Source organism: Agelaius phoeniceus, chromosome 20 (assembly GCF_051311805.1).
Source record: "Agelaius phoeniceus isolate bAgePho1 chromosome 20, bAgePho1.hap1, whole genome shotgun sequence".
Taxonomy (NCBI): Eukaryota; Metazoa; Chordata; class Aves; order Passeriformes; family Icteridae; genus Agelaius; species Agelaius phoeniceus.
Window position 1 is genome coordinate 545,977 of NC_135284.1, and position 26,021 is coordinate 571,997.

The 26,021-nt window shown below is 47.6% G+C and overlaps 1 protein-coding gene across 6 annotated transcripts in view; it reads right to left on the bottom strand.

The window, feature by feature from the left end:
- SGSM2 (small G protein signaling modulator 2) overlaps positions 1–26,021 on the bottom strand; it is a 37,763-nt gene that overhangs the window by 9,266 nt on the left and 2,476 nt on the right. For 2 of the 6 annotated variants that reach the window (XM_054646724.2, XM_054646722.2), the window contains exons 2-14: positions 21,663–21,738; positions 11,539–11,701; positions 9,619–9,780; positions 8,044–8,111; positions 7,418–7,563; positions 6,941–7,075; positions 6,378–6,502; positions 6,015–6,082; positions 5,496–5,659; positions 4,874–5,003; positions 3,377–3,511; positions 699–849; positions 80–144 (exon numbers count right to left, since the gene is read on the bottom strand). In XM_054646724.2, the coding sequence (XP_054502699.2) occupies positions 80–144; positions 699–849; positions 3,377–3,511; positions 4,874–5,003; positions 5,496–5,659; positions 6,015–6,082; positions 6,378–6,502; positions 6,941–7,075; positions 7,418–7,563; positions 8,044–8,111; positions 9,619–9,780; positions 11,539–11,701; positions 21,663–21,738 (1,588 nt within the window). The remainder of the gene's footprint in view (positions 1–79; positions 145–698; positions 850–3,376; positions 3,512–4,873; positions 5,004–5,495; positions 5,660–6,014; positions 6,083–6,377; positions 6,503–6,940; positions 7,076–7,417; positions 7,564–8,043; positions 8,112–9,618; positions 9,781–11,538; positions 11,702–21,662; positions 21,739–26,021) is intronic. The other 4 variants (XM_054646723.2, XM_077188578.1, XM_054646726.2 and 1 more) reach the window with 4 other exon arrangements.

A 26,021-nucleotide genomic window follows, 5' to 3' on the forward strand; every position in this document is an offset into this window, starting at 1 on the left:
GCTTTCTAAGCCAAACATCCCGTGTTGTTTAGGTAAACATATGGATACCACATGGGCCAGATACAGAAGCTGCACTTACATCCATAAAAGGCTCTGGAAATGATCTGCCTCTTCATGCTTTCACACAACATCTTTAGGGGAGTTCTGTGGAGAGGCACCAACAGAATAAGAGCAGGTGGTGAAGACAGAGGGCATCAAGAATTTCATGCTGATCCCTGTGTCCTACACACAGCAATTTTTTCTCTGCACCAAGATTTATTTAGTTAAAGGACACAGTAATAACAAACTCCAGTTATTAAAGCATTTCCCCCCCACAACCTTTTGGCCCCAGACAGATTTCCCCCTGGCACACACAGCCACCATTGCTGCAGGTGCACTGTAGAGGTCTGTGTCAAATGGAACTGTTGCCCTTCATTCAGTCGTGAATGACTTGTTAAAGATAACGTTCCCAGAGCTGAAGTATTTTACACTAGACAAAAGAACTAGATGAAATTTTTCTATCAAAATGTGGCTTGAGCACAGTTTAATACGTTAGTTCTAATAAACTAAACTTTTTGCTGCCTAACTTCATCTTTTTATATTAGAAACTACTTGAAAATTGTTACTCTTTGTCTTGAGTGCTGCAACCACTCAAACCTTCCTGCTTTTAGCCGTGGCATGCACACAGTGCCCAGGTAAGCTCTGCCCAGCCTGCTCACCTGTCGTGGATGCAGGTGCAGCAGCTGGGAATGTCGTAGGGAGAGCTGCCCATGGAACAGGAGATACAGGAGGAGCCCTGGCTGCAGTGCTCCAGCTGCCACGACAGCAGGTTTGCCCCAAAGCCTTGCATCTCTATCATCTCACTGGTGTCTGTGGAAAAACCAAACAAGACAGAAGGACATCAGCCTCTTCCATTCTCTCCCCCTCCTCCTTCTGAGCATCCTGATGGTTCATGCTTCACTCCTCAACAGGCTCTGAGCCTTGGTTCCAGAAACAGGAGAGCAGCATCCTCAGAATCACTGCTCTGGACCTGCAGCATGCTGTGCAGGGTCCCTTCCCAGGAAGCCAAACCCCTTCACCATTTGCCCCTCTCTTGCCCATGCATATCCCAATTCATGTTTCAAGAGAATAGAGAAAAGGGTGCTGCAGTAACAACTAAACTGGTTCTTGTGTAATATTATGGAAATGTTATTTATGGCCAGAAGAGATAGTCTAGCCCAACCTTCTATTTAATTCAGGTCTCAGAATTTCATTTTGCAGTTCCTGGAATCAGCCATAGAACTGCTGGTCCAGCCAGAGTGAAAGCTGGAGCATGAAAGAAATGAAGGCAAACGGAGTCAGTTACTTTCAGAAGATGCTTCTTTCCCCCTCAGAACCAGACCCTAAAACACTTAGCACAGAAGGACAGTTCCAGTCCTGCCAATGTCCACACTATATTTATAAAAGGATACTCTCTGCAGGAGTATGTGATCCAACTGTACAATGCAGCTTCCCAAGTTATCCCTGCTCTACCAAATCTATTTGCTTTTTTAACCAGCTTCAGAAAGGCAACTCAAAAAATCAGCAGCTCCCTTCAGAGAGCTTGGCTTCAGCTCTTCAGCCTTCCCAGCTGGCATTTGAACTCGTGGGGTTTTTGGTTTATAATAAATAACTGGCCTTTCAGCTCACCCATGATTAAAATTAAGGCAAATACAATAATGTATGTCATAAAGTATGCCACTAAATTAACATTTACAAGCAAAATCCAGTCCCCTGGGCCGTGCTTTTAAAACAGATATTTGTTGAGTGGTGGGGAGGGGCAATTCCAAACCATCTCATGCATTTTAAATGAAGGTAGCACAAAGCATTTTAGGAGTGCCTATTAGAAAGTGGGCAGAGGTGAGGGAGGAGTGGAGTAAACCTATTTGTTAACAGAAAAAGCACAGGCTCATGCGGAAGCAGTCATGTGTGTTTCATTTCACAAAACAAAGTGTGATGCAAAAATGCTCTTCACCTTAATTCTTCAGGAAGGAGCTGAACGACCCAGTCTTTATTGCAGCTTCTTATTGGGTTCAAATAAAAACCACTGGATAAACATTTTTAGATCATTAGTTTTTGCCTCCCCTCTGTAGACAGGAAAATTGGGTTTTTCATTTCTAATTTTTTATTCTGTTTATTAGAGAAACAAGGAAAGAACCCCACAGAACCTAAAGATTCAGATGAAAGGTACCTGAATTAGTGAAGAATTAGAGTGAACAGCATCTTTTATTCAATTGTAGTGGTGTTATCTGTAACTTCAGCTACATGCAAAAGTCAAGCATGTTGCAAAATGTCAAAGCAGATGGCTGGCAAACCTGCTACAACAGTGTTGTCATTATGGGATGGGGCTGCTGGAGAGACAGCAGCCCAGACAGGCTATTCCCAGGCACATCCCTAACTCTACCAATCCCCTTCAAGATTAAATAACCAAAAGCAGACACCTGACAGCCATTCTAGTGGGATAACTTACATGTTCTATAAACTGACTAAAAACTAAGTTGTGTTCCTTATGGTTAATGTGTATGTGGCAATTAAATGTCTTCCTTCCCATTTTTGCCCATATCCAGGCACAGTCAGTTGGGACACACTGAAACTTCCTAAAACAGTCTTTTATCAAGGCAACACTATTTTTGGAACTTCTTTCCATCTATGCCTTCCAAGAACTCTTTATTAACTTGGGCTGGGCTTTATCAATTTCCAGGGGCTGCTCCCTTGGGATAGGTGTGTGGGCAGCCTAGAAGAATTGAGGCTGTCCTTGAACACCTGTTCATACCCTGTCTAACCCAGAACTTCAGCACTGTACAGAGATGCAGGGCAATTACTGTCTCTTGCAGTCAGTCCCACCAGTCCAGGCTGTAAGAGAAAGCAAGGACTTCTCAGAATTCAGAGCTAAACTACTGGATGCCAAATGCACACACATCTTGAGAATACCAACTTAAATAATATGAAGAAATAGATGACAAATTTGTGGAGGGGTGGTGGAGCTCACAGCTGATGCTCTGAAGCCCACCCAGCCTATGGATGCGAGTGGAATGAAAGCACTGACCCCAGACAGGCACTGCATCTCCACACAGCCTTCTCTGCACGCTCTGCTCCCTCAGCTGTCACACTCCCTCCTTCCCCCCTGAGAACCTGCTCTAGTATCCAGCCTGGATGGAGGTGGGGCAGGAAGCCCCCTGGGAGAGGAGGTTTGCTGCTCAGCAGCACACAGACCCAGGGACAGGGAGGATGCTGTTCCCAGTCCCCACAGGCTGGGAGCCCACTCCCAGCCTCTCTGCACATCCCATGTCCTTCCCTGCAATAATGCCAACACTGTTGTATGCATCAGTGGAAGGAGCTGCAAGAGAGCTCTGGGACACAGGGGGAGGAGGATAAAAACCTTTCATCCTATTAGGAGCTGTGAGGTTCCGAGAGCAGATCATTGATAGCATTGCGTGTAGCTTATCTTCCTCCTCCTCATCATCGTCAACAGAGGTAGAGCGGCTGGCAGCTAAGTGGTGGTAGTTAATAGTTACTGCTCAAAGAAAATAGTGAAAGAGGAGCATAAGAAGAAAGAACTCAGTGCTGTGGGAAAGCTCAAAGGACATGGTCAGCAAAGACAACGGACCTGAATCCTGCCCTCTGCTCGAGGGCACAGCTCTTGTAAATGGCTGTGAAAACTGAGTTTCTTACAGAAACAAAGCATGCTCCACCAAACCAGGCCAGCCTTTGAGTGTCACAGGCTGTGAGAGCACACGTGGCACACCACGGCAAGGGACAAAGATCCCAGTACCAGCCTGCAGCAGCTGAGTATGCTTTTGAGCAAAGCTCCACAGGAATTCTAGGCTCCAGCTAGCGTCTCTCCTTCCCTGTGCCCTAGCAGTGCTGTGGCCCCTTCTCTGAAACCTGTGCCAGACGCATCTGGACAGCCAAGGTCACTCCCAGCTGTGTGTGGCTCCGCAGACAGGCAGAGTTCCTGCTGGCACAGCACCTGCAGCTCCTGCCCCACGAGCCCCAGGCCCTGCAGCCCTCCCTCCGCCAGGCACAGGCACAGGGTGCTCTGCTGCTGTGTGCCAGACTCACCAGTGCCAGCCCAGGAGCCCTGACAAAGCCCAGCCAGCACTGGGGTCAGGGTCAGGAGGCTGCAGAGGAGACTCCTGCTTTCTCAGCTGCACTAAGTCCCAGTGTGAGCAGTAACTCCAAATCCCCTGTAAACTTTAGGGTCTGATCTTCCCAGGGAGTTCTTGCTTCTTTGCCAGGGGAATAAAACTGAATGTGCTGTTTGAGAACTACCTTAAATGCCTTCTTGCATGTAAGGAATTTGTATTCACTGATGACATGAGGTGGTTTGGTGCTTGGGAATTCAGTTCGTTTCCTTGGAAGGGCCTTTATCCATTGTTCAGTCTGTGCTTCCAAGCCAGGAAAACTTAGCCCAGGGAGTTCTTGGGGTACTTTTAAGGGTTTATGGTTGAGGGTTTTTTTCCTAATAACAACATTATGAGCAAGCATTGTGGCCAGTAAAAATATCCTCACCTCAGGAGCAAAACTGCTCTTGGCTAGTCAAGCAATCTTTTTTGTTTCAGTCTCAGTTTGCAAGCCCAGGGGAGTATTTTGAAAACTTGCTCTGTAAAACACAGAGTAAATACAAGATTCCCCACCTCAACTCCATTTCCACTAAGATAGCAAGTCTCACTGCATTAAGGAAACCTAAGTTGTACCTGTTGATCACAATTATCTCTCAGTGAAATTTATTAGAGGTTTGGTTTTTTTCCCCCTTACAAAAATGTGGCTTGTCACATGCAGGTACTTCCCAGGATATTACTTCAAGATTTTCTCAGATGCTTGATTTGGTTTCTCATTTGTTTTTTTTCAAACAAAGCAGAACAGAGGCACTTACTGTTATCGTGCTTGTGTCCAGGATAAATAATTCTGAAGACATAATCTGTGGATGTGTCCTCAGCTGGCATCTCCTCCAGGTCCACTGATTTGTTGCTGTTCCGTTTTCGAAGCTTTGGAAACACCTTGCCCTAGAGAAAATAATAATTCCATACATTCAGCTATGAGTGACTAACAGAGTGCAACAAACTAAGTACTACAGTCCTTTGGCATCCTTCATCTCCAAACTTTCAATGTTGGGAGGAGGTGAGGGAGAAAACAGTGGAGTCATATACAGGTGGTGGTTATGGGGTACTTAATACTATTTTTCTGTGTGCTGCAAATCAGCCTTTTCTTGTAATCTATGGGAGCTGGGCACCCCAAGCCTCTGGCAGCAGCTCTGTCCAGTCCATTCTGAATCTCACTTCTATTGTGTGGGTTTGTATCTTGATGCAATGGCAGATTCCAGCTCATTGCTCAATGGGGTAATGAAGGTGTGAACAATTTTTAAGGACCACGTGTATAAGAAGCAGACTGGACTAAATGGAGTCGTGTCCTACTTTACCATAAAGCAGCTTGAAGTCAGTGCCTGACCCGTGGAGCAGAGATACCAACAGCAGCCTCACCCAAGAGCTCAGCAGTACCTTGCCCTGCTGGGACCAGAGCGGGGGCTCCAGCTGGCCCCGGGGCAGGAGCCCATTCTCCAGGCAGGACAGGAAGGCAAGCAGGTGCCCTCCCTGGGGGAAGTGCAGCGGAGGCCTCTGGGTCCCATCCTGGCTCACCAGCACCAATGTCCATCTGCTTTCTGCTGCAAGGAGGACAAGGGGAGTCCACACTGTTACATCAGAGCCTCAGTTTTCTGCTCTTACCTTCTAAGTAAATTTTATTTGGGATCATGTCTAAGTAGATAAATAAAGCTTTGTAAGGCACAGTGTGATCTAAGGCTGATATCAGCCCTTCAGTCCTAAAGAAACTCAAGATACATGCAAACTATGAAAGCCTTATACAGTTGTCATCCTCTATCAGCTGGGACTGGAGATTTTAACACTCATTCCCACATGGCCAGAACTAGTCAGAGGTGTTCCTGACACTGAGGGAGGAAAAGCAATCATTCAAGTGGCTCTCCTGTATTTTTAAGGAATATGCTTAAGGGTTATGCTTACGTTGCTGGTGGCAGTGGATGCAGACGATCTGGCTCAGTGGCACAATCAATGCGTAGTCCCAGTAAACACTAAAAAGGAAGGAAAATGCAGGAAACATTGTTTTTTCCATATTCAGGAATGCTTGCAGTTCCAAGCACCTGATAGAAAGAACTCTGCTAAGTTAATAACTGGTTATTAAATTTGGTCAGTGAAAGTAAATTATTAGTCAAGTAAAAGGCAAAGGAAAGCTAGTTTCTCCACACTGGATATTCTGGCACCAGGTTTGTACAACCTCTGCTTCCCCCTTCCCCTCCCTTTTCTCTTTCCTGGTGCCCCCCAGCAGGTTACACAGTTCTTCCCATCTTTCCTGAATGCAATGAGTACCTTTTCTCCAGTTCTGAATCTCCAAGGGTTCCATTCATCAGCTGGTTTGGAGTCCATTTCAATGTCAAACTATCTGCTGATTGATGAAGGGAGAGATATCCAGGAATTGCCTCCAAGTCATCTTTCTGTTCACAGAAGCAACAAACAGACAACCCAGGTGACTCAAGTGCACAAAATATCTGCATGAAATACATGCTCCAGTCTTTCTGTGCCATGCAAGTTCCATAGCTGCAGTATCTGGGAAGTGTGGAGGGAAACCCTAACAGCAGAAGTACTGGTATACAATATTGCTACTAGCAAGAGGGGAAAAACCATGGCACAGTCAGCTGGTTTATGAAATACAGTCCAGTACGTTTGCTCCTGCCTACAGCCCACTGCTCACTTACAGTGGTCAGGCAGTGAAAGCATTTGTGATGTGCCAAATCTACCCCAGCCCTGGAGAGCCAAGCAGAAGGCAGCTCTGTGCTGAGAACGGAACACAGCGAGCCCTCGCCAGGTCAGAGCTGTACCCCAGCTCCAGCCCTGCCTGCCCCAGTGCCAGCCCCAAGAGCTGCTGCACTCACCGGCTGCACCAGGACGTTGTTCTTGCCGTAGAGAAGGTGGGTCCTGGAGTTCTGGTGCAGGGACTCCACGTACTCCCGTGCCGAGGCAGCGAAGCGATCTTCCGACGTGCTGCCGCTGGAGTGGCGCTTGCGGATCTGCACGCACAGCAGGCGGGTCAGCCAGGGCACAGGCAGCAGGGCAACTCCTGTGCAGCCAGGGGCTTGGCAGAGAAATCAGCCCTCATCACGGCACCTCAGAATTTCTTGTGAACTACCCGGTCAGATCACAACTGTCAAATGCCACAGAATTTAGTGCTGGGTCTCAGACTTTTCTACGTACAGATAAAGAGGGCACTGTGGCCCAAATGGAGTTCTAATCTGTGATAAAGCTCCACTACAGAAGAAAGGCTGTTCCAGATTCAGGTCCCTCCCTCACGGGGCTGTTTTTATTCCCAGCCCGTGCCCTGGCTCAGGGACAGGCACAGAGCAAATACCTACTCCCAGGGCTGGGCGCTTGGAGGGCGAGTCCTGGCGGCCGTGCGCGCCGTGGATGCGGTGCCGCTGCACCAGCTCGTCGGCCGAAGGGTCGGTCCAGTAGTGGTCAGCTGTCTTCAGCTTGGTGTACTCCAGAGCACACGGTCCAACTAGGAACAGAGACCAAGGGAGGAACCCTCTGAGTCTCTTCAGAGACACACTCACTGCTATCCTGCTGGCTGAGCACGGAAGGTGAGATTTCCTTCTCAAACCAAGTGAATAATAATGCTCACTGATGCCAGGGGATCAGCCCACAATACAGACAATATAATAATGTATCACTCCCATTATCCAGGGCTGTGTAAGAGTATTCCTGTAGGACACAGTACCCTGCCACAGCAGCATTAGCAGTTAAAAACAGCCAGCAAGCATTCAGTAAAAATCCATTCCCATTCTGCTTTCTAATCCCACCCGATGATCAGTCTCTTCTGGTCTTGTAAGGAACAAAACATCTTCACTGTAGCTCTGTTATAAATAGTTAACTACATACAAGATACAAAATTCACCTGTTGTAACACTGTTATAATGCAAAATGCTTTAAGAAACAATTTACTTTCTTCAGCATAAAAAGTAACTTTGCAAGAACTCACCTAGCAGAGAAGCCAGTATTGGGCCACAAACAGGATCTGCCAGTAAAGCTTCCTTTTCATAGTATTTACTACGAATAAAAGATCAGAGCTCAGGTAAAAACAGTAGTTAGTATGAACCATTTCAAAGCTTGGCTTTAGCTACAGGTCTACCACAATGGGCCTCTTGATATGCTCATTCTCTCTCATCTATTTTCCAGCTGAGCTCAGAGAGGCAGGAGCTTGCCTTGTGCTCAGTGTGTTTACCCAGTATATTTGATTTGGGGCTTTGGGCAGAATTGCAATATGGGAACAAACAATAGTTCTCTGCAAGCAATTTTGTCCATTTTCCACAGAGACAAAACAATCCACACATTCTTAAACATGCCTTCTATCTGTGAGGAATCATCTTGAAACACTGTGAAGAACTATGAACTACTACATTGCTCTTGCAGTGACCCCAAAGTCTTGCCATTGCAGCAGGCAAAGCTGCTTTACAAAACCACACAGCCAAAAAATCCAAACACCCACAGTTCTGGAATGCCACTGTCCTCTGTGGTCTGTTCACTAGATGGGGCTCAAACTCTAAAGCACCTGCTCCTCCTCCAGGACAGAACAGCTGAAGGATGTGAACATGGAGCATTTGAGCAGTAATGACACAAAAATGCATGGTAACAAGCCTTATGAAAAGGTTTGTTTTATTCACCAAGTCAGGTTCTCAAAATCACACACTTGCAATGAAGGATCTGATCCTAACTCATCTGAACGGATGGGGAAGGCAGTGAGGTGATGGAACAACTGAGAGCAAACTCCCTGATGTGTCTCCTGCAGATTATGTGGAAAAGAAATTAAAACCCCTTGTACCCATGTATCTGCAGACACTGAGGCAGCGGGCTAAAATGCTTTCATTAACTGTGTCTCTGGGACATGGCCAACCCTCCCTCTGTCTCTTCTGCACACAGCTCATAAAATCCAAGCTGGCATTACACATCCCAGAGCAACAGTTTGCTTGAACAGCACAAAGACCTTTCTTCCATTCTCTTGCTTTTAGTGGCAAGATACATCATGAAAGCAAAGCTGATGACAAGGAAAACAGTAACACAAACTTGGAAAATACTGTGAAAGTAAGCTGCTTTGCCCTTAGCTCTCATCCTTGTTCAGACCCATTGGCTTTGGATGAACAAGAATGTGTTGCCAGTGCAGAACGACAAGAGCACCCTGCCAGCAAACTTCCCTTGTGGGACCACACCAAGCTTTAGGGTCCTTTCCTCTCTCTTTTTATGGAAGACTGTCCTCAGTGTGCCCCATCAAGTCTTCTGTATCATGCCCATTACAATACGGGCACCTGATATACTTGAAGTTACATTTGTAGCTGATTTCTGGAAAGCTGAATGCCTGTTAATGTTTTTTTGTAAGCCTGAAACACTGCCAGTGATGAAAAGCTAAAGTACAAGTTTTCTAAATGCCTATGTAACCAGTTTCATCTTACCAGAAGCCTGCATCCCAGGGGTTTGCCAAAGACTTTTGATGAAATCCCTTGCTGCAGACACCTAAATGCATCAATCCAACAAAGCCCTGTGCTTCTGCTGCTTTCCTTACCTGCAGTTATCAACAATGTACTGCACAATCTTGTCCAGCACCTTCTCAATCAAGGCTGTTCGAACCCAGATGTGCTTGATAGCCTGAGGTGTCAGGACAGGTGTTTTGCTTGTGGTTGATCCCTGCCTTTTGAGGGGTTCCTGCCCGTTTGGCTGATTTTTCCTGCAAAAGGTGATAAAATAAAAGTAGTCAGAATTTGCACAGCTGCACCACCCAGTGAAACCCATCCTCCTGCATCAGGTAACACAGTGCAGCTGCAGGAGAAAGGTGGCTGCAAAGCACAGGGGCACCTGCCTTGGCTCTCCACACACTGCCCTGGGCTGAGGGGAACAGGAACCCCCTCAATGTCTTTTCCAAAAACCTCCCCCTTAAAATAGAAGAAGATTCCATTTTGCCTCAATGAGGAAAGAAACCCTGACATCTTCAGGTCCTTTGCCAGCACTTGAGTTCCCTTTCAGGAAACTGTTCAGTTAGACAGAGTTAATGCATTTCTTTGGGGCGGTTTGGGTGAGATCTGTAATCGCCCCTGCACTGACAGGGTCCCAAGTCCTACAGCAGGCCATGACAGCACCCCTACAGGCAAGGAAGACACCACTGACACCAGAACAATTTGGATGTTCAGCTGCATCCCAAACAAGGGTTTTCTTAAGTCACAGCCTCAGGAACAGTTGGGCTGTTACAGCCCTTCTGCCTCATTTCATACATCCAGCAGAGCGAGTCCACCCCCTGCAGTATTTCCCAGTAGTATCTTTTCTGTGTGTATTTTCTACAGCACTTAAATTTTGTGGCTGTTAAAAGCTGAAAAACACACAAAATTTGTCCAAGAGAAACCACAGAATTTAAGTTCATTTGCTCCTCTCGGTTAGAGGATACAGCCAAAGTTCTCTTGTGGTTAGAAGGGTGTTTGTGTGGGCTCTTAACCAAGAGAGAGGCTGGTGAATTTTCAGTAGAAAGCATCCTTCTTCCCAACATTTAAAAAACTAAACTTAATAAAATCCCTGTCTGCATCAGTAGGCCCAATTAAAAATATATCAAAAATAGGTACATATCTGTCAAAAACTACATAACAAAGTCTGATAATTATAAGTCTAATAAAGATTAATGTCAGAAAATTACACAGAAATATAAGTGCTAATTTAAATAATTGTCAGTAATGAAAGACAAGCTCTCTCACAAAGCCCTTCTTTACAGCAAATTGCTCAGAAGCTAAAAGTTCCTACAGTGTAAAAAGAGCTCTCAGGGCTCAGCAGTGCCTACAAACAGAATTTAAAATGCTCTTGTCCTGAGCTTATAGGACAAGACACTCATGCACTGTGATTTCATCTACAGAACAACATGGAAAATTTTAACTTTGGTACTCACCACCAGCAAGAAGTCCAAGACTTTCAGTAACCTCAAGTCCTTGACTCCAGGATTCTGTTGTGCTTAAATCCAGTCTGTACTGAACAGCTTTCCTATACCATCCTTCTTCCCATCACTCTTTGTATCCATTAATTTAACTGTCTCTGCTATGATACCTAGAAATTTGCTCCTGGTTTGGCAGGAGCATGCCAAAACAGCTTTTCCAGTATGTCTGTTCTTGAGTTCCTCCTTCCACCCCCTCCCATCCCACCAACAGTCCAAGCTGGTCCACCATCCCCAGACTGTGAGCCCTCTCTGCAATCACCAGTAATTAGTCACTTCTGTTGCTGTGTGTGGGCTGAATGTGCTCCTCTGCTGTACTGAGACACAAAATGAAACACCAAAGCCTCAGTTCCCCACGTCTGTCCCTTTGCTCACTGCCAGCTTGATCAAACACCAACACCTACAGGTGCTGACAAGACAAAGCTGCACCACCTGAGCCAAGCCCCGTGCCCTCACAGGCAGTCTGTGCACACACCCCCTGCATCGACCTGGCTGACAGACAGAGCTCAGCCTCACCTGCTCTCTACCTGCTGCTGCAGCTCCTGCACCTTCTTGCACACGTCCCCAGCTATGGCACAGGTCTTGCCCACCTTGGTGAAGAGCGCGGCCACCTTGTCGGTGCGCAGGAAGCCGGCAGCCCTGCGCTTCAGCATGTGCAGCAGGCACGCCTCCACCACACCTGTGGAACAGACACAGCGTTATGGTCAGCTGCCTTCTGCCTCCCCTCGGCCAGCACAGCCTGCTCACTGCCCCGGGCAGGGGTGGGTCAAGAGCAGAGCTGGGGGACAGACACACAGACAAACACCAGCTCAGAATCAGATGATGGCAGCATGCGTATCATCTGCTACTACAAGCACTTTGTAAAGTACAGATAATGGCAGTATATCATGAACTGGAACCTCTGAGTGTTTTCACCCCACTTTACACGTGCCACACAGAACCCCACTAACATTCCCTGATGGCCACCACTGAAACACTGCACTGCAGGGCTCTCCTGTGCTGGGTGGCAGCAGGCAGCCCATGGGGACAGGTAGCTCCCCACCTTAACTACTGGTGACAGTAACACATGGCACTCCATCTGCTCTGACACAGTGGCTCTTTTTGAGAAAAGGCAGCATTTTGTTGCACTTTATGCCCAACACGGTCAGGTGCTGAGCATTTCCTGAAGACTCCTCTCCTTATTGTACTCGAAGGCTCCAAATCCCATAACACCTGAAAGCCTGCATCTGAAATAGAGCTGTCCTCACTGTTCGGGCCCTGAAAGCTAACCTGAGTCCCAGGCCAGCTGAGGTCACACAGAAACACCTCCTGCTGAACCCTGAGGAGCCCCAGCCCAGGGCACAGCACAATGGGGCAATGCCTCTGGCACGCTCCTGGTGGCTCAGGACAGCCGCGATGGCTCAGACACAGACAGCGAGCAGCAGCTCTGATGCTGCTTCCCATGCTGGGGGCACTTCCAGCCTGCCTCAGAAACCATCCACCCTCCAGGCACAGCAGCCTGTGCACGGCACTGGTCCCTGGGAGGAGGAGCAGGGCACATCCCTGAGTGACCCCTCTGTGCCATCAGAAAGGTCCCCTGCGCTCAGGACACCCATGGGTGGCACAGGCAGAGCCCATGGTCTGACAGGAAAAGGAGCCTGGTGCTGATGCCATCTCTGAGTGGAACCAGGCTGGTTCATTCCCCTGCCAGGGGAAGGAGCATCCCTGCAGGAACACCCATGGTGCTGATGCCATCTCTGAGTGGAACCAGGCTGGTTCATTCCCCTGCCAGGGGAAGGAGCATCCCTGCAGGAACGCCCGCGGCGCTGCGGGGGACAGCAGTGATGACAGCACAGCCAAGTTCTGCACAGCACGGTCTAGCTCCTGTCTAGCAACCATCACAACAGCTCTTAACCCAGCAACTGTTGTGCTCTGTCTTTCAATTAGAAATAAAGAAAAAGGAAAAGCAGCTTTCCAGATGCCTGGAGCAATGCAGCAATTTGATTCCAAATCTTAGATGAAGCAACCTGCCTTTAAAAATAACTGCAAAGAAGTGCATTGCTGTTGCTTAGGAAACAGACTCTTCCCACCTTCACCGCTTTTTTTTTATTTCTTTAAAACAATAAAATATTAATGAAACAAATTTGGTGAAAAGCATAGCAGGCACAGCTTTAATTATTAATAAATGCTGCAGCTGCCCCTGAGGGCAATTTCCCCTGTGACTGTCCCTAGAGCCCCAGTATTTAATTATTCCATTGTGACATTTCTCATCACAAGAACTTGGGTAAGATCAGTCCCCAGCTGCTATAATGCACACATAGGGGTCATCTGCAAGGGGCGAGACACTGGAATTTGCTGCTGGATTGCCTCAAAATGTATTTTCCACAGGACAAGAGATTAACACATGTCCACTTCTATGTGTAAGGAGCCCTTGGACTGGGGGGCAGGTTACAGCCCAGCCTGTGTGACCCTCAGGTCACTTCATTCTCCTACACTTCAACCCCAGAGTGAGACTAGCAGCACTGGCTGGCAGCACTCTTCTCTCCAGGCTCCTTTCTACAAGAATTATTCCAGAACAGCTGGAATACATTCACATCTGACTTGATCTGAATGTGCTTGCAAATACACCGTGGCTGTTACCCACTTAGACTACAAAACAGGCAAGCAGGGCAGCACATCTTGCGGCACAGATGCCATCCCATTCCAGCCCAGGGGACCGTGTGGATGCCACCCTGGTGGCACAGGACAGCAGCGAGGGATCCCTCCCATCCAGCAGGAGAATGGCACAGCACTGCAGGAGGGAGCAGCTCCTGGCAGAGCCCCCAGGGCTTCCCTTTGGCTCCGTGTCCAAGGCAGGCACTGATCTCACTGCACCTTGCCAGCATCGCCCACGGCCAGGCTTAGTCAGAGAGGAAACCTCACACATCCTGAACAAACTGGCAGAGCAGGCACCTCCCGCTGCAGAACCTTTCCAAAGACATGAGAGGACCTTGGCTGTGGTGCTTTTTGACAAACCAAGCCCAGGTGATCCCCGGGAGTTACAAACTGCACAGCTCACTCTGCTGCCTAAAGAGACAACACAAACTATTTCAGCAGTTATACTACAAGAACCTTTGGGACAGGGAAATGGGGTTATTCACCCATTTCTGGGAAAAGGAACCATTGTTCCCTTTTTGGAATCTGACACTCTAAGAAGATCTAAAAATAGATGATTCAGCTGTTCCTGGAGCAACTGCTAACATCAGCAAGGCATCACTGGGTGGTTTTGTGTACACACAGGTAGTTGTATAAATGTACACATGCTTTTGGCCACAGGCATGTGTGCACAGGTAAGGAACTACTGCACAGCCCAGTGTGACCCCAGCCTGCCTACTGCCACTCTACCTACAACAAACACATACAAAAACCAACCAGATAAAAAGGCAGCAACTCATCACACACAGTGGGAGAGCAGCTCTGCACTGGGGATAAATCAGCACAGCTCAGGTAATTCTCTTGTATGGTTCAGCTGACAGCAGCCATCTAAAAATTCATTAACTCCGGACAGTTTTGAGGAACATTCTCTGCAGTATTCACTGCTGAATTTAATTGAGTGCAGATATATTATTGATTTACAGTTCAAATAATCACGGTGCCCACCAGGCTTCAGGAAATGTCACTTTTTTATGACTTCACCACAGCTACTTCTTCCAGGGTCAGGTGAACAGGTTTGGTTTTGTCCTTTTTTGGCTCTATGAAAATTCTGACATGACTTAATGGACTGTGAAATGAAAGTTCTGGGGCTGGAAGGGTGGTGAGCAGAGAAAAGAAGGCCTGTGGAAGGATTATTTATGGGGTGTACTTAGCAGATGAGATTTTCCTTAGACAGGAAGAAATACTGCAGCTAAATACCTTGTTTTCATGGAAACTGTGCACAGGGAATTGAATTCACGAGGCTGAAGAAATTAAAAACAAGTGAAAAGAGGAGGATGATAAAGAAGCCATCAGATGCTCATGATCTCCAGCTGCTGTTGCTTTATCCTAATCACAGACCTGCCCAGTTTGAAACCAGTTTTCCTGCCCAGTTCCAGCCTGCTGTGTCACTGGGAGATGCTGGTACCCGGGTGCAAAGGGCTGCAGAGGAACACCCAAACCTGCCCCTGTGCCCCTGCACTCAACCTGCTTCTGTGGGGCTGTGCCACAGAACATCCCATGTTCAATAACTCCCTCGAAAATAATAATTTAAAAAGTATCTAAATGGACAATTCCCAGTTCTAAAGGGGCTGGGAAACTTTGGGGCTGAAATTTGGTGACTGCTCCTCTTTAAAACTGTGATCATTAAGCTTCAAGGATCTCAGCAACCTTCAGAGAACAGAAGTGTTTTCATTAAACACTGTTAAGGGCAAATCAAAATTACGAAGTTTCTCTAAATATTGAAAATTATCCAATTTGATGACCAGGATCAAAGCAAAATATTTAGCAGAGTTCTCTAAAAAGCACAAGAGATTTTATTTCACTTCTCAAGCTAAAAACACATGCAGTTCAGAAACTGTTTCATTTCACATCAGAGCTAATATTCACTCTGTTTTTTTCCTCCCCACCACAGCACACCACTCATTAATTCAAGCATCATCTTTGGAGCACAATCAAAAACCTTCTAAATGTGCATGAAAAAATATTTGCTTCCCCCCAATTATGATCATCTCTGGTACACTCTCTGGGCTAATGTGTTTATCAAGTGAGGTAGAATCTCTGTAAACTATTTTTTAAGCATTATTCATCATTGAAAATGTTTGTTTCCCAAATAGGAGCAGTAATACAGGGAGACTTGTGTTTTGTTTGTGAGTGATCTGCATTTCCATAGCCGATAATCTTCATTTTTTTTAAATATCAATGTCAAGGGTAGAAAGCCAAAAGAATTAGGATGATAAACTGTCAGGTTGGGCAGTGGTTATTTACATCTGTTTCTACAGAAGTTGCATTTCTGTGAGCTAAGGAAAAAAGAGAGAAAACTGAATTCTTTGTTTTCTGTCAAATCTGAATATGGTGCTATTTAGAAGCCTCAAGGCAATCAGCTAAAAATCCCAAAGCATAAGGCAGCTCTTCCTAATGGGGTTGGTTTTCAGAAGAACTGGAATGCTGTCACTCCAGCTGAAAATGATGGGAACAAAATTGTGTTGTCTTTCAAACACAATTAACTTTGTGCAAAAATGGGATAACAAGTCATCCTGAGGAAGGAATTAACCCTGGGCCATTAGCAGTGAGACTAAACCAACACTGCTGGGCATTCCTGCAGCTCAGGCTCCAACCATCCCAGATGACCCTGGTATCTGCCCTCCAGGAGTCACCAGCCATATTCATGTTCCAAGGACTCCTGGTTTTCCACTGCCAGTGTGGATGGAGACTGATCCATCACCTCAGCTGAAGCTCTTTGATTGTGCTCCTACAGACGTGCAAGGCCCCAAAATTTCACACCTTATCAGATCTCAACTACAGGGCTCCAGAAAATGCAGCCACACAAGTGCTCTCCTACTGCCTCCCCCTCCAGAATGAATGGAGTGCTCATCTGCTGGAAGTAACTGTTGAACTGTTCCACACAAAGTCCAATCTTAGTGTTTTGCACATTCATTAACAACAATCCTGTCATACACTGGATTGGCTCTGAACTGTGAAGAGGACCCAAGAGCCACTCTGATTCCCAGATCACACCAGTCCTTTTGCTGTGAACAGATACTCAGTGACACAGACCTATTTCAAATAACAATTCCCTCTACTTATTTTTGAAGAAGGAAGCATCTTACACTGATGATTATCCAAGTGTAGATGCCCCTGGGCTCTGTGAAAGGAAGCTGCAGGGATGGATAGGGGCCCACACATCAGATCTGGAGTGTGGAATTACAGCCTGAAGCACAGACATCTCAGGAGCACTTGTGGGTGAGAGCTGTCCTTGCTCTGTTTCTGAGAACAATAAATGCTCACGCAGTCCTGATGTACACAGACACTGCAGGAGAGCAGAAGCACCAGCATAAGACACAAATGCCAGCTCAGGAGTGCTTCACAAAAGCAGCCATGGAGTCAGGCTCCAACCTGCCACAGCCCGGCACAAAGTCAAGGCTGTGTTTGAGTCTCTGAGTGAAGGAAACACAGGAAGCTGAAAGAGCTGCTCTACAACTTACAGGAGCACCCAGGAGAAACTGCATGAGAAGAGGCAGCACCACAGCACTCCCCTACCACCTGGCACATGGTGCTTCTAGACCTGGAGGCCACCACACAGAAGGATGGACCCTGCAGAGCTGGCCAAGGGCACTCACAGCACTGCATGGCTCCTGCATGGACCTGTCTGTGCATGGACCTCCTCAGCCACCATGGCCACTGCATCCACTGCATGGACCTGTCTGTGCATGGACCTCCTCAGCCACCACGTCCAGAACTACCAAAGGGTTCACAGGCTGCTCAGCTTTCAGACAAGACTGGACTGGCAGCAGGGCAAGCCAGCACTTGGCTGTGCTCAGGCAAGTGTCCCTTCTCTCTGGGTGGCAGATGTCTGCTCAAAGGCCTCAGGCCACCTCTCTGATGCATTATTCACACAGAGAAAGCACCAAGGACTGCTTACTAATGGGAATTCATTACCTCCCAAGCTCCCCCGGGCAGGCACCACATCCTTCTTTTGTTTGAAGGGCTGCACATATGACTAAACACAGTCACAGACCCCATACAAACACCTTCAGTTAATATCCAGATCCAGCTCTGCAGTCAAGCCCTGTCACCTTTCCCAGTGCATGACTGGACAGATCGTGATGTGGTTTTGTTCTTCTTTTTTTTAAGATCTGTGTTATTTAAACACACCATTACCTAGAAAAAAACCCAGTCATTTTCATCAGTTAATAAGAGAAGAAAAGCAATGCACATAATGGGGATGGAAAAAGAAAAAATTGAGGTTAATGCAGCTAAATCAACGGGATTGGTTCATCCCCTAGGGCTGAGCCAGCCCAGCTTCCTCAGCTCCTCTAGGAGAGGCTCCCTGCTCCTCTTCTCTGCACCTGGAATTGCAGGCTCTGCAGCAAAGATCCTCAACAGATCTATCAGCACAGAGCAGTAATGTAACACCCAGAAACGGCACATTTTCTCCTTGGGTTCAAAAGGGGAAAAGCATTTCTGGTCTGTAAGTCTGGTCTAGACACAGTTTTAGAACATATTTGGAAGGCAAAGATTATTCAATGACACTGAAGGAAAGGAAAACCAAATACCTCCGATTGTCTTTGAAGTGAAGAACTGTAACCAGTTAGTAACTGAAGATGGGAAGAAACAGCACATGCCAAGTATCCAAAGTATACCAAAAAAGCTCCAAAGCATCAAGAAAACAAAAAGAAGATGGGGATGGTTTTCTTTGATAGAAGAGCCTCAACGTGTTACAGGATTTGAGTTCAGATTCGGGAACAGGAAAGGACCTGCCACAACCCACCCACAGCTGCACAGCTCTGGTGCATCCCCCAGGAACAGCAGTGGAATTCCCCATCTTCCTCCTTGCCCTCACATCCCAAGGGACACGTGCAATGCCATCCTCAAGCAAGGTTTACAAGAAGCCCCAAGCACAACATTAAATATCATTCTGCAGCTCAAATCAGAACTGGCCTTTTCTGTTCAGCCACAAAGGGATTCTGCACATTTTAATTAATGGGTTTAATTACTGGTAGCAGGTTTATTATTCAGGCCAAAAAAAGCTTTTCGTGCAGTTCATCTCTTCCTTAATTTGAACTGAAATCTCATTGAAAAGTCAAATTCTGCATGTTTAATAGTGCCCAAGTTACTATTTTTACTCACGTTTACTACTAACCTTTCCCAAAACCATAGTAAGTATATTCCCTCTGCCAAGCTGGCATGCTGGATTTATTTAAATAACATATATTTTGATTGTGACACACACTAACTCTCCATAACCCACCTGAATTCTATGGTGATTAGTTTACAGCATGGGGAATTCAGGATTATTTAATTTAATATACTCCAAGTATTATTCTAAGAGACCAAACTACTAAGACTCATTTCAAAGTAGATATTGGAAATTTAGAGATCATCTGGTTAACCATGTCTGAGGCATTCATGAATAAACCCTGTTTGCAGTATGAAGCTGACTTAAACAAGTTTTTTAATTGCTTCAAGCAGCGTGTTACTGTCAGACTAAAGGTGGGCAGCCACACAGAAAAGGCTCAGCAAACTGCAGGCAGCTTTTGGACAAACACTGTAGGCGTAATGTGCTGCACTGGAAACCCTGTAAATACACTTGAGGTGAGTGCAGAAACAGAGATGCTTGCTTTGCCTTCCCCTTCCCCTCAGAACTGCAGAAGGGGGCAAGGGCTGGTGCAGCTGCAGGGCAGGAGGGCAGGAGGAGCTGGGGCAGAGAGAGGAGCTGGGGCAGAGAGAGGAGCTGAGGGCAGGCTGGGCAGGAGGAGCTGGGGCAGAGAGAGGAGCTCAGGGCAGGCTGGGCAGGAGGAGCTGGGGCAGAGAGAGGAGCTCAGGGCAGGCTGGGCAGGAGGAGCTGGGGCAGAGAGAGGAGCTGAGGGCACGCTGGGCAGGAGGAGCTGGGGCAGAGAGAGGAGCTCAGGGCAGAAGGGCAGGAGGAGCTGGGGCAGAGAGAGGAGCTCAGGGCAGGCTGGGCAGGAGGAGCTGGGGCAGAGAGAGGAGCTCAGGGCACGCTGGGCAGGAGGAGCTGCCCTGGCCCTGGTGCAGAGCTCCACCAGCTCCACGTCAGTGCAGCTGCCGTTCCCAAGGAAACATCTCCCAGAGCCCGGCTGCAATCGGCCACAGCCAGCCCCCAGCAGAAGCTGCTCCTCAGCCACAGCCAGCCCCCAGCAGAAGCTGCTCCTCAGCCACAGCCAGCCCCCAGCAGAAGCTGCTCCTTGGCCACAGCCAGCCCCCAGCAGAAGCTGCTCCCCAGCCACAGCCAGCCCCCAGCAGAAGCTGCTCCTCGGCCACACCCAGCCCCCAGCAGAAGCTGCTCCCCAGCCACAGCCAGCCCCCAGCAGAAGCTGCTCCCCAGCCACAGCCAGCCCCCAGCAGAAGCTGCTCCTTGGCCACAGCCAGCCCCCAGCAGAAGCTGCTCCCCAGCCACAGCCAGCCCCCAGCAGAAGCTGCTCCTCGGCCACAGCCAGCCCCCAGCAGAAGCTGCTCCTCGGCCACACCCAGCCCCCAGCAGAAGCTGCTCCCCGGCCACAGCCAGCCCCCAGCAGAAGCTGCTCCTCAGCCACAGCCAGCCCCCAGCAGAAGCTGCTCCTCAGCCACAGCCAGCCCCCAGCAGAAGCTGCTCCAAACACCCTCAGCGCTGCACTGTGCCCTGGGGCTGGCCACACGGCCCAGGTTTGCTCCAGAGCAAAGCTAGCCCAAAGGAATTCAGAACTGATGTGTCCCACAGTGGCACACATCAGCCACGGGCCAATGGAGCTGCTGTGGCTCTGAACCAGAGCCAGATCTCCTGGAGAGCAGAGGGGATGACAGAGCAAAGGGATGTAACTTAAGCTGGTTATACACCGGGTTGGGAACAAATACAGAATTTCCTGCACTCACTGCTTCTCCACAAGGATGAAAACATGGACACTGCTCTCCTTCTCCCAGAGCACCCAGGCAGGGAGCACGGACTGGAGCAGAGTCCTGGATGAGCACAGGCACCATTCCTCTAGGGCAGCAAGGGTGGCACAGAGCTGGAGCATCTCCCAGGACAAGGAGCACATGACATTTAATTGGCACCTTCAGCCATCTAGGACCTAGGGCAGCTACAACCTGTTCAGCTACTGATGCAGAGAGACCCTGAAATCAGCCATCAGGTATTTAAGAGGCTCTTGCTAAACTCAGCCTAGCAGGAGAGTAAAATGATTCACAAGAATTCTATATTTATAATGAAGATTCACCAAAAATGACTCATGTACTGAACCAATCTAATTTTAAATAGAAAGGAAAAACCTCTTGAAGAGTCACACGAAACTGGAGTGGGGGAGGGAGGAGAACTGTACACACAGGAGAGCACCAGCCAGGAGCTGTTAGCCAAATCTGCTGGAAGGGATTTCTCCATTCAATCAGCCAAAGGAAAAACAGAACATTCAGCTTCACCTTCTTCTGGTTTAGAGTTAATCAAGGCCTCCATTCAAAGCAGCAGCAGGCTGGAGTCCTGCTTCAGGACAGGCAGGATTGCTGGGCAATAATGAGGCAGCTCAGTGCAGAGTCATTAGTTCTTCAGACCATGAAGAATTAGAACAAAACCAACTGGAATCACAGTAGGAGGACGAGAGAAGTATGAAGACTTTAAAGTATTCCTAATTTTGGCCAAGCAGAGTCTAACAGAAACAGCTGCCACCCCACCACCTGTAACACCAACAATGCAGCACAGCTCCAGGACAGGATTCCAGGACCAGAGAGCAGGCAGACCACACTGGGAGCTCCCTGGAACACACAGCCAGCCTCCAGCAAAGCCACCTGTCATCTTGGCTGGGTGTGTGGATAATGACATTTTACTAAGAGTTACTTTACAATTTGTAATGTAAACACACATGTGGCAAATACAGAGGTGAAATGGGCCTGAACACCATGATTTCTAGTATCTAAATCCCTGCATTTACCTCTGACAGCAGAGAAAATAAATGTCTAGAGGGAAAGTAAGGTTAGGTAGCATTAGCTCTTGGCGTGACATTTACCACATAAGGCGATGATGTGACTGCTGTCTTCATGTACAAATTTCCGGGTGACAGCTTCTTCCATGATCTGCTTTACCTGAAATGAATAGAGAGAAATGATTGCACGATACCAACAAAACCAGCACAGCACTTGGGAGTTTCAGTTTCAACCACAGCTTGCCCCTTCCCCCTCATCAACAGACAAACAAATCCCTCACATCACATTTTGCAGGGAAGAATGGATTTAAGGAGGGAAGCACAAACAAACCTAAGGGGCCTATAACAGCATGAGGAAACCTCTGGCAGAACAAGGACAGGTCTGTTAGGGGTGTGCCCCCATAGAAGGCAGATTTCAGTGTGCCCACAGTACCTGCCAGAGAACTTCTCCAGCATAACTTTTGAAGAGCTGTGAAAGACTTTTTGTATGATTCATCCTTGGCCTTCACAGTCTCTTCTGCTCATGAAACCAGCTTGTGTAGCTATGTCCCATTTCCACTTGTGCCATTCTGCTCCTTTTCAAGCAAAAGCATCCCTGAGCAACACGGGCACACATTCCCAGAGAGGTTTAGGGCCACTTTCCCCCTGCCTGGGAAACAGGGAGCACGCCACAGCAATTACAAATGATGCCTTCGAAGCTCTGCTGCACCAGACAGTGTACAAAATTATTACAGTACCTACAGAGAAGGCAGTGCCTTCAGTTTTCACTTCAAGACACGATTTAGCAATTATAGCAAATAAAACTACAGTTATCACACTTTTAATGATTTAAAACAAAGTTCCTTTCCGGTTTCAGGGTTCAAGATATGTCAAGCTCCAGAGGGAAATCATTGCAAACTACTGACTTTCAAAAATTAAAGAAGAAACAGACAATTCTTACAATGAGGCTCTTGGCAAGGGGCTGTAGTCACCCTCCATTCATCTGCCAGTGATTTCTCCCCAATGGCTTCCTCAGCCTGACACCACATGAAACCTCACTGGTTTCCAGCTCATCACCAACTCATTTATCAGACACTCATTTCCTCCTGGCCGTGGAGAGCTCGCTCTCTTCTGTGTACAAATTAACCATAATTTTTGACTTCTCTCATTTGTGAGCTACAATTACAGGGTTATGACACTCTGACTAAACATACACCAATTCACTTTCAATACATGAAAGTAAGTGCTACCATGGCAGAAGACTCAACCAGACGCTCCCTTCTTCCAGCATTCAGAGCTAACTGGGTACCACTCATGGCACTGACAGGTGCCAAGGTTTTGGGCTTTTCCCCTTGGTGCTGGACCAGGAGAGCTGCAGGTGCAGTGCTCCACTGACAGCTGGGCTCTGCAGCTGCCTGTGGAGGTGCCTTCTCCGGTTTGAAGGGCGTCCTCCTCCAGCAAGACCATCTGTGAGACCAATTCTGGATGCTGTAATTAAACATCCCCTCCCCCAGAAATCCTCCTGGGGCCTCTGTGCCCACTCCTACACCCCCAGCCCGGCTGGCAGCAGGCTGCAGCTCTGGCACTTGCTGCACGAGCCTTCCAACACATGGCATTTGCCTCGCTCCAAATTCTGGATCAAGTGGATCCTCCAGAATTTGTGCTCCTTATCAAACAGGAGCCCTCTGAGTCGCAAAGAAAACCCTGGAGGGGAAAAAGGAAGCATGTAAGAGGTTTTGAAAGGAGAACGTGTTTTATAGCTGAGGATTTCAAAACAAGTCGTTTGCACTCTATAAAACCTGGCTCCTGCTCACACCTGAGGCCTGACAATATAAACTTTGAGCCAGGCAATTTGGTTTTTTTCCTGTGGCTTTTCTGACATGGCTGTTAGGACCTCACAGTGAAGCAGCTGGAGGTGGAGGAGTAGGAGGGGATCAAGGGAGAAGCAGAGGTGTGAGGAGGTCTCGTGAACAGGCACTCCCATCTGGATTATCCTGTGTGCTCAGCAATCCCTTTGGCACAGTTTCATTCACCCAAGGAAAGGGCTGATGTACTACTGGCAAAAAGCAATGAGTGCCACTGGGCTGAGGGCAGGCAGTCTGTCCTGGTGCAGCAGTCACCACGCTGGCAGGGCCACAGCAGCCTGAGCACACACAACTCAACATCACAGACATCACTCCAGGACTGCACACCATGAAATCAGTCTCAGCATCCCAGAGAACATCAACTGGAATTCTCATCCTAACAACAGGAAGGAAGAGGAGTAGTTTCAATGAGCAAGAGCTCAAGTGCTCAGCAGCCAATTCTTTGCTACACACATTTCCCAGGCACACCCCAATCAGCTCAGTATGTTATTTAGATCCCCATCAACTAAAATTTTAAGTGTATAAAAACTGAGAAAGAAAAGTGATTCAGATTCAATAATCAACCTTACTTTTCTAGAGCAGCACCATCCAGTGTCTCTGAGGAGACTTTAAACCCCAGACTCCAGAGCTAAGGACACAGAGCAGGCTCTCTGTGTGTTCCCCACTGCCACCAGATGCCAAGCAAGCTCCCTGCATTTTCTGGAGAGTGACTGAATGTTATTAGAAAACATTTTTAAGGCATAGACAAGGATATGAGAAGATTCAAAAGCTGGAATGCAATGTTCTTCAATCCCACGTCATCCCTCACTGCCACGTAATTCATGGATGCTCCAGGCAAGGAGCTAAAGCAAGTGTTTCTGATCAAATGGAACACAAGCTTTTTTTTTGCTTGTTTCCTTAATTCCCTTGCAATATTGCACAGCTCTTCATAGGGAATTCTGCTGCTTTGTCTGTTCTTGGGAGGCACTTGACAATGGAGCTTTTTGAGCACAAGCCTCCACACACACCCACTGGCAGCTACCAGCAGACCTGCCCAAACTGCAAATGAATCTCTTTAACAGAAACATCCCCACGTGCCCCCACAGGGAAGGGCTGGAGGGCAGCCCCCAGAGCCTGCAGAGGAGCCTGTGCAGGTGGGAGGCAGTGCTGGGGCCAGCTGTGACACCGGCTCAGGTCCAGCCTTGGAAACATCATCCACCCTCTGTGCCTCCCCTGCAGAACTCAGGAGCCACTCACCCCAGCCAGGCTCTCATCTGGACCTGCCTGGTGGCACAGAGAGGCACATGTGTCACTCAGTGCCACTCAGTGCCACTGTCCCTGAACCAGCTGCAGCCCTGGGGACACCTGCTCGCCCTGGAACAGGTGCCAGGCTCTGGGGACACACTTCTGCCACCCCTGACAGCAGGGACAGGAAAGCTCTGCCCAGCCAGGTAAAGATGTCCGCGCCTGAGGAGTACAGAAGATCCTGGTGGCAGCATTATACAGGTAAAGCAAAGCAAACTCCTCAAAGAGAAGCTGCTCAGCATGTGCAGCATCTTCCAATGGATCACTGCTCTTTCTCCCACATCCTACAAGGGCTAAAACTTTCAGAAGCAGTCAAACACTGAACCCATACCATAATACATGGATTATTTATTAAGTTTCACTCAAGAAATACACAAGAGAAATGCCTTTATGTTTAATTTTTTTAAATTTTATTTAAGAAAACTTTAAAAATGGTAAAGAAGAATACCACAATAACCAGGAACACAGTTAAAGCCTACAGCATTTTTTCCTTAAAGGAAAAACCCTAATGTCCACCATCCATACCTTCTTCAGCTTGGGCAGCTTCTGCTCACCTTCTTTATTGACAGCTCCTACTGCACTGACTCCTTACTCGTGATGAAAGTCTGGCAGTGTAATAAAAGCTGTTCAATAACTATTGCACTTCTGCTCAGAAGCCCTTACATTTCAGCTGCAAGTTGAGCAATTGAGCTTCTGAAGTGCCCTGAAATCGTTCAGGGTAGAACTGCTAAGGTTATTGTTATCCTGTTTGTTTCACAGCTAGAAAGTACTGTTTAAATCCAGAAATGGCAAAACCCTCCATTTCAGGAGGCAAAAGGAAATGGCCAGAGAAAAAAGCCTGTTTTATGAGTCTGCTTGTCACAACAGATTTTCCTGCAGAGAGAGATAAATGCTTGAAACGTGAACTTCCAAGCGGCCTCAGCATGAATCCCAGCAGTTACATTTTCGAAACACATTACATGTCTTCCTTTCTGTGAGAGCCAACAAAATACATTCCCTACTAATGGGAAAGTCCATCTGAGGAAAAGCAAACAGCATTAAATTTCCCAAAGGAAAAATGCAGAAGTTTTAGCTGAGAGAGACTGAGGCAAAATAAACTAAACACTTTGCACCAAATGACTTTGGAGATAACTGTTCTATACTTTGCAAAGACAACTGAATTTTACCAGGCTTGGTGGGACAGCCCACAGAGAGAATCCACTGCCTATGAACTCCTTTCACTATTGAAGTTATGGGAAAATCACTCAACAGGAAATAAGAGTCTGGGTTTAAAGGACAAGGGAAGGGGACCAGGGCTCTGAGAACAGACATGGAG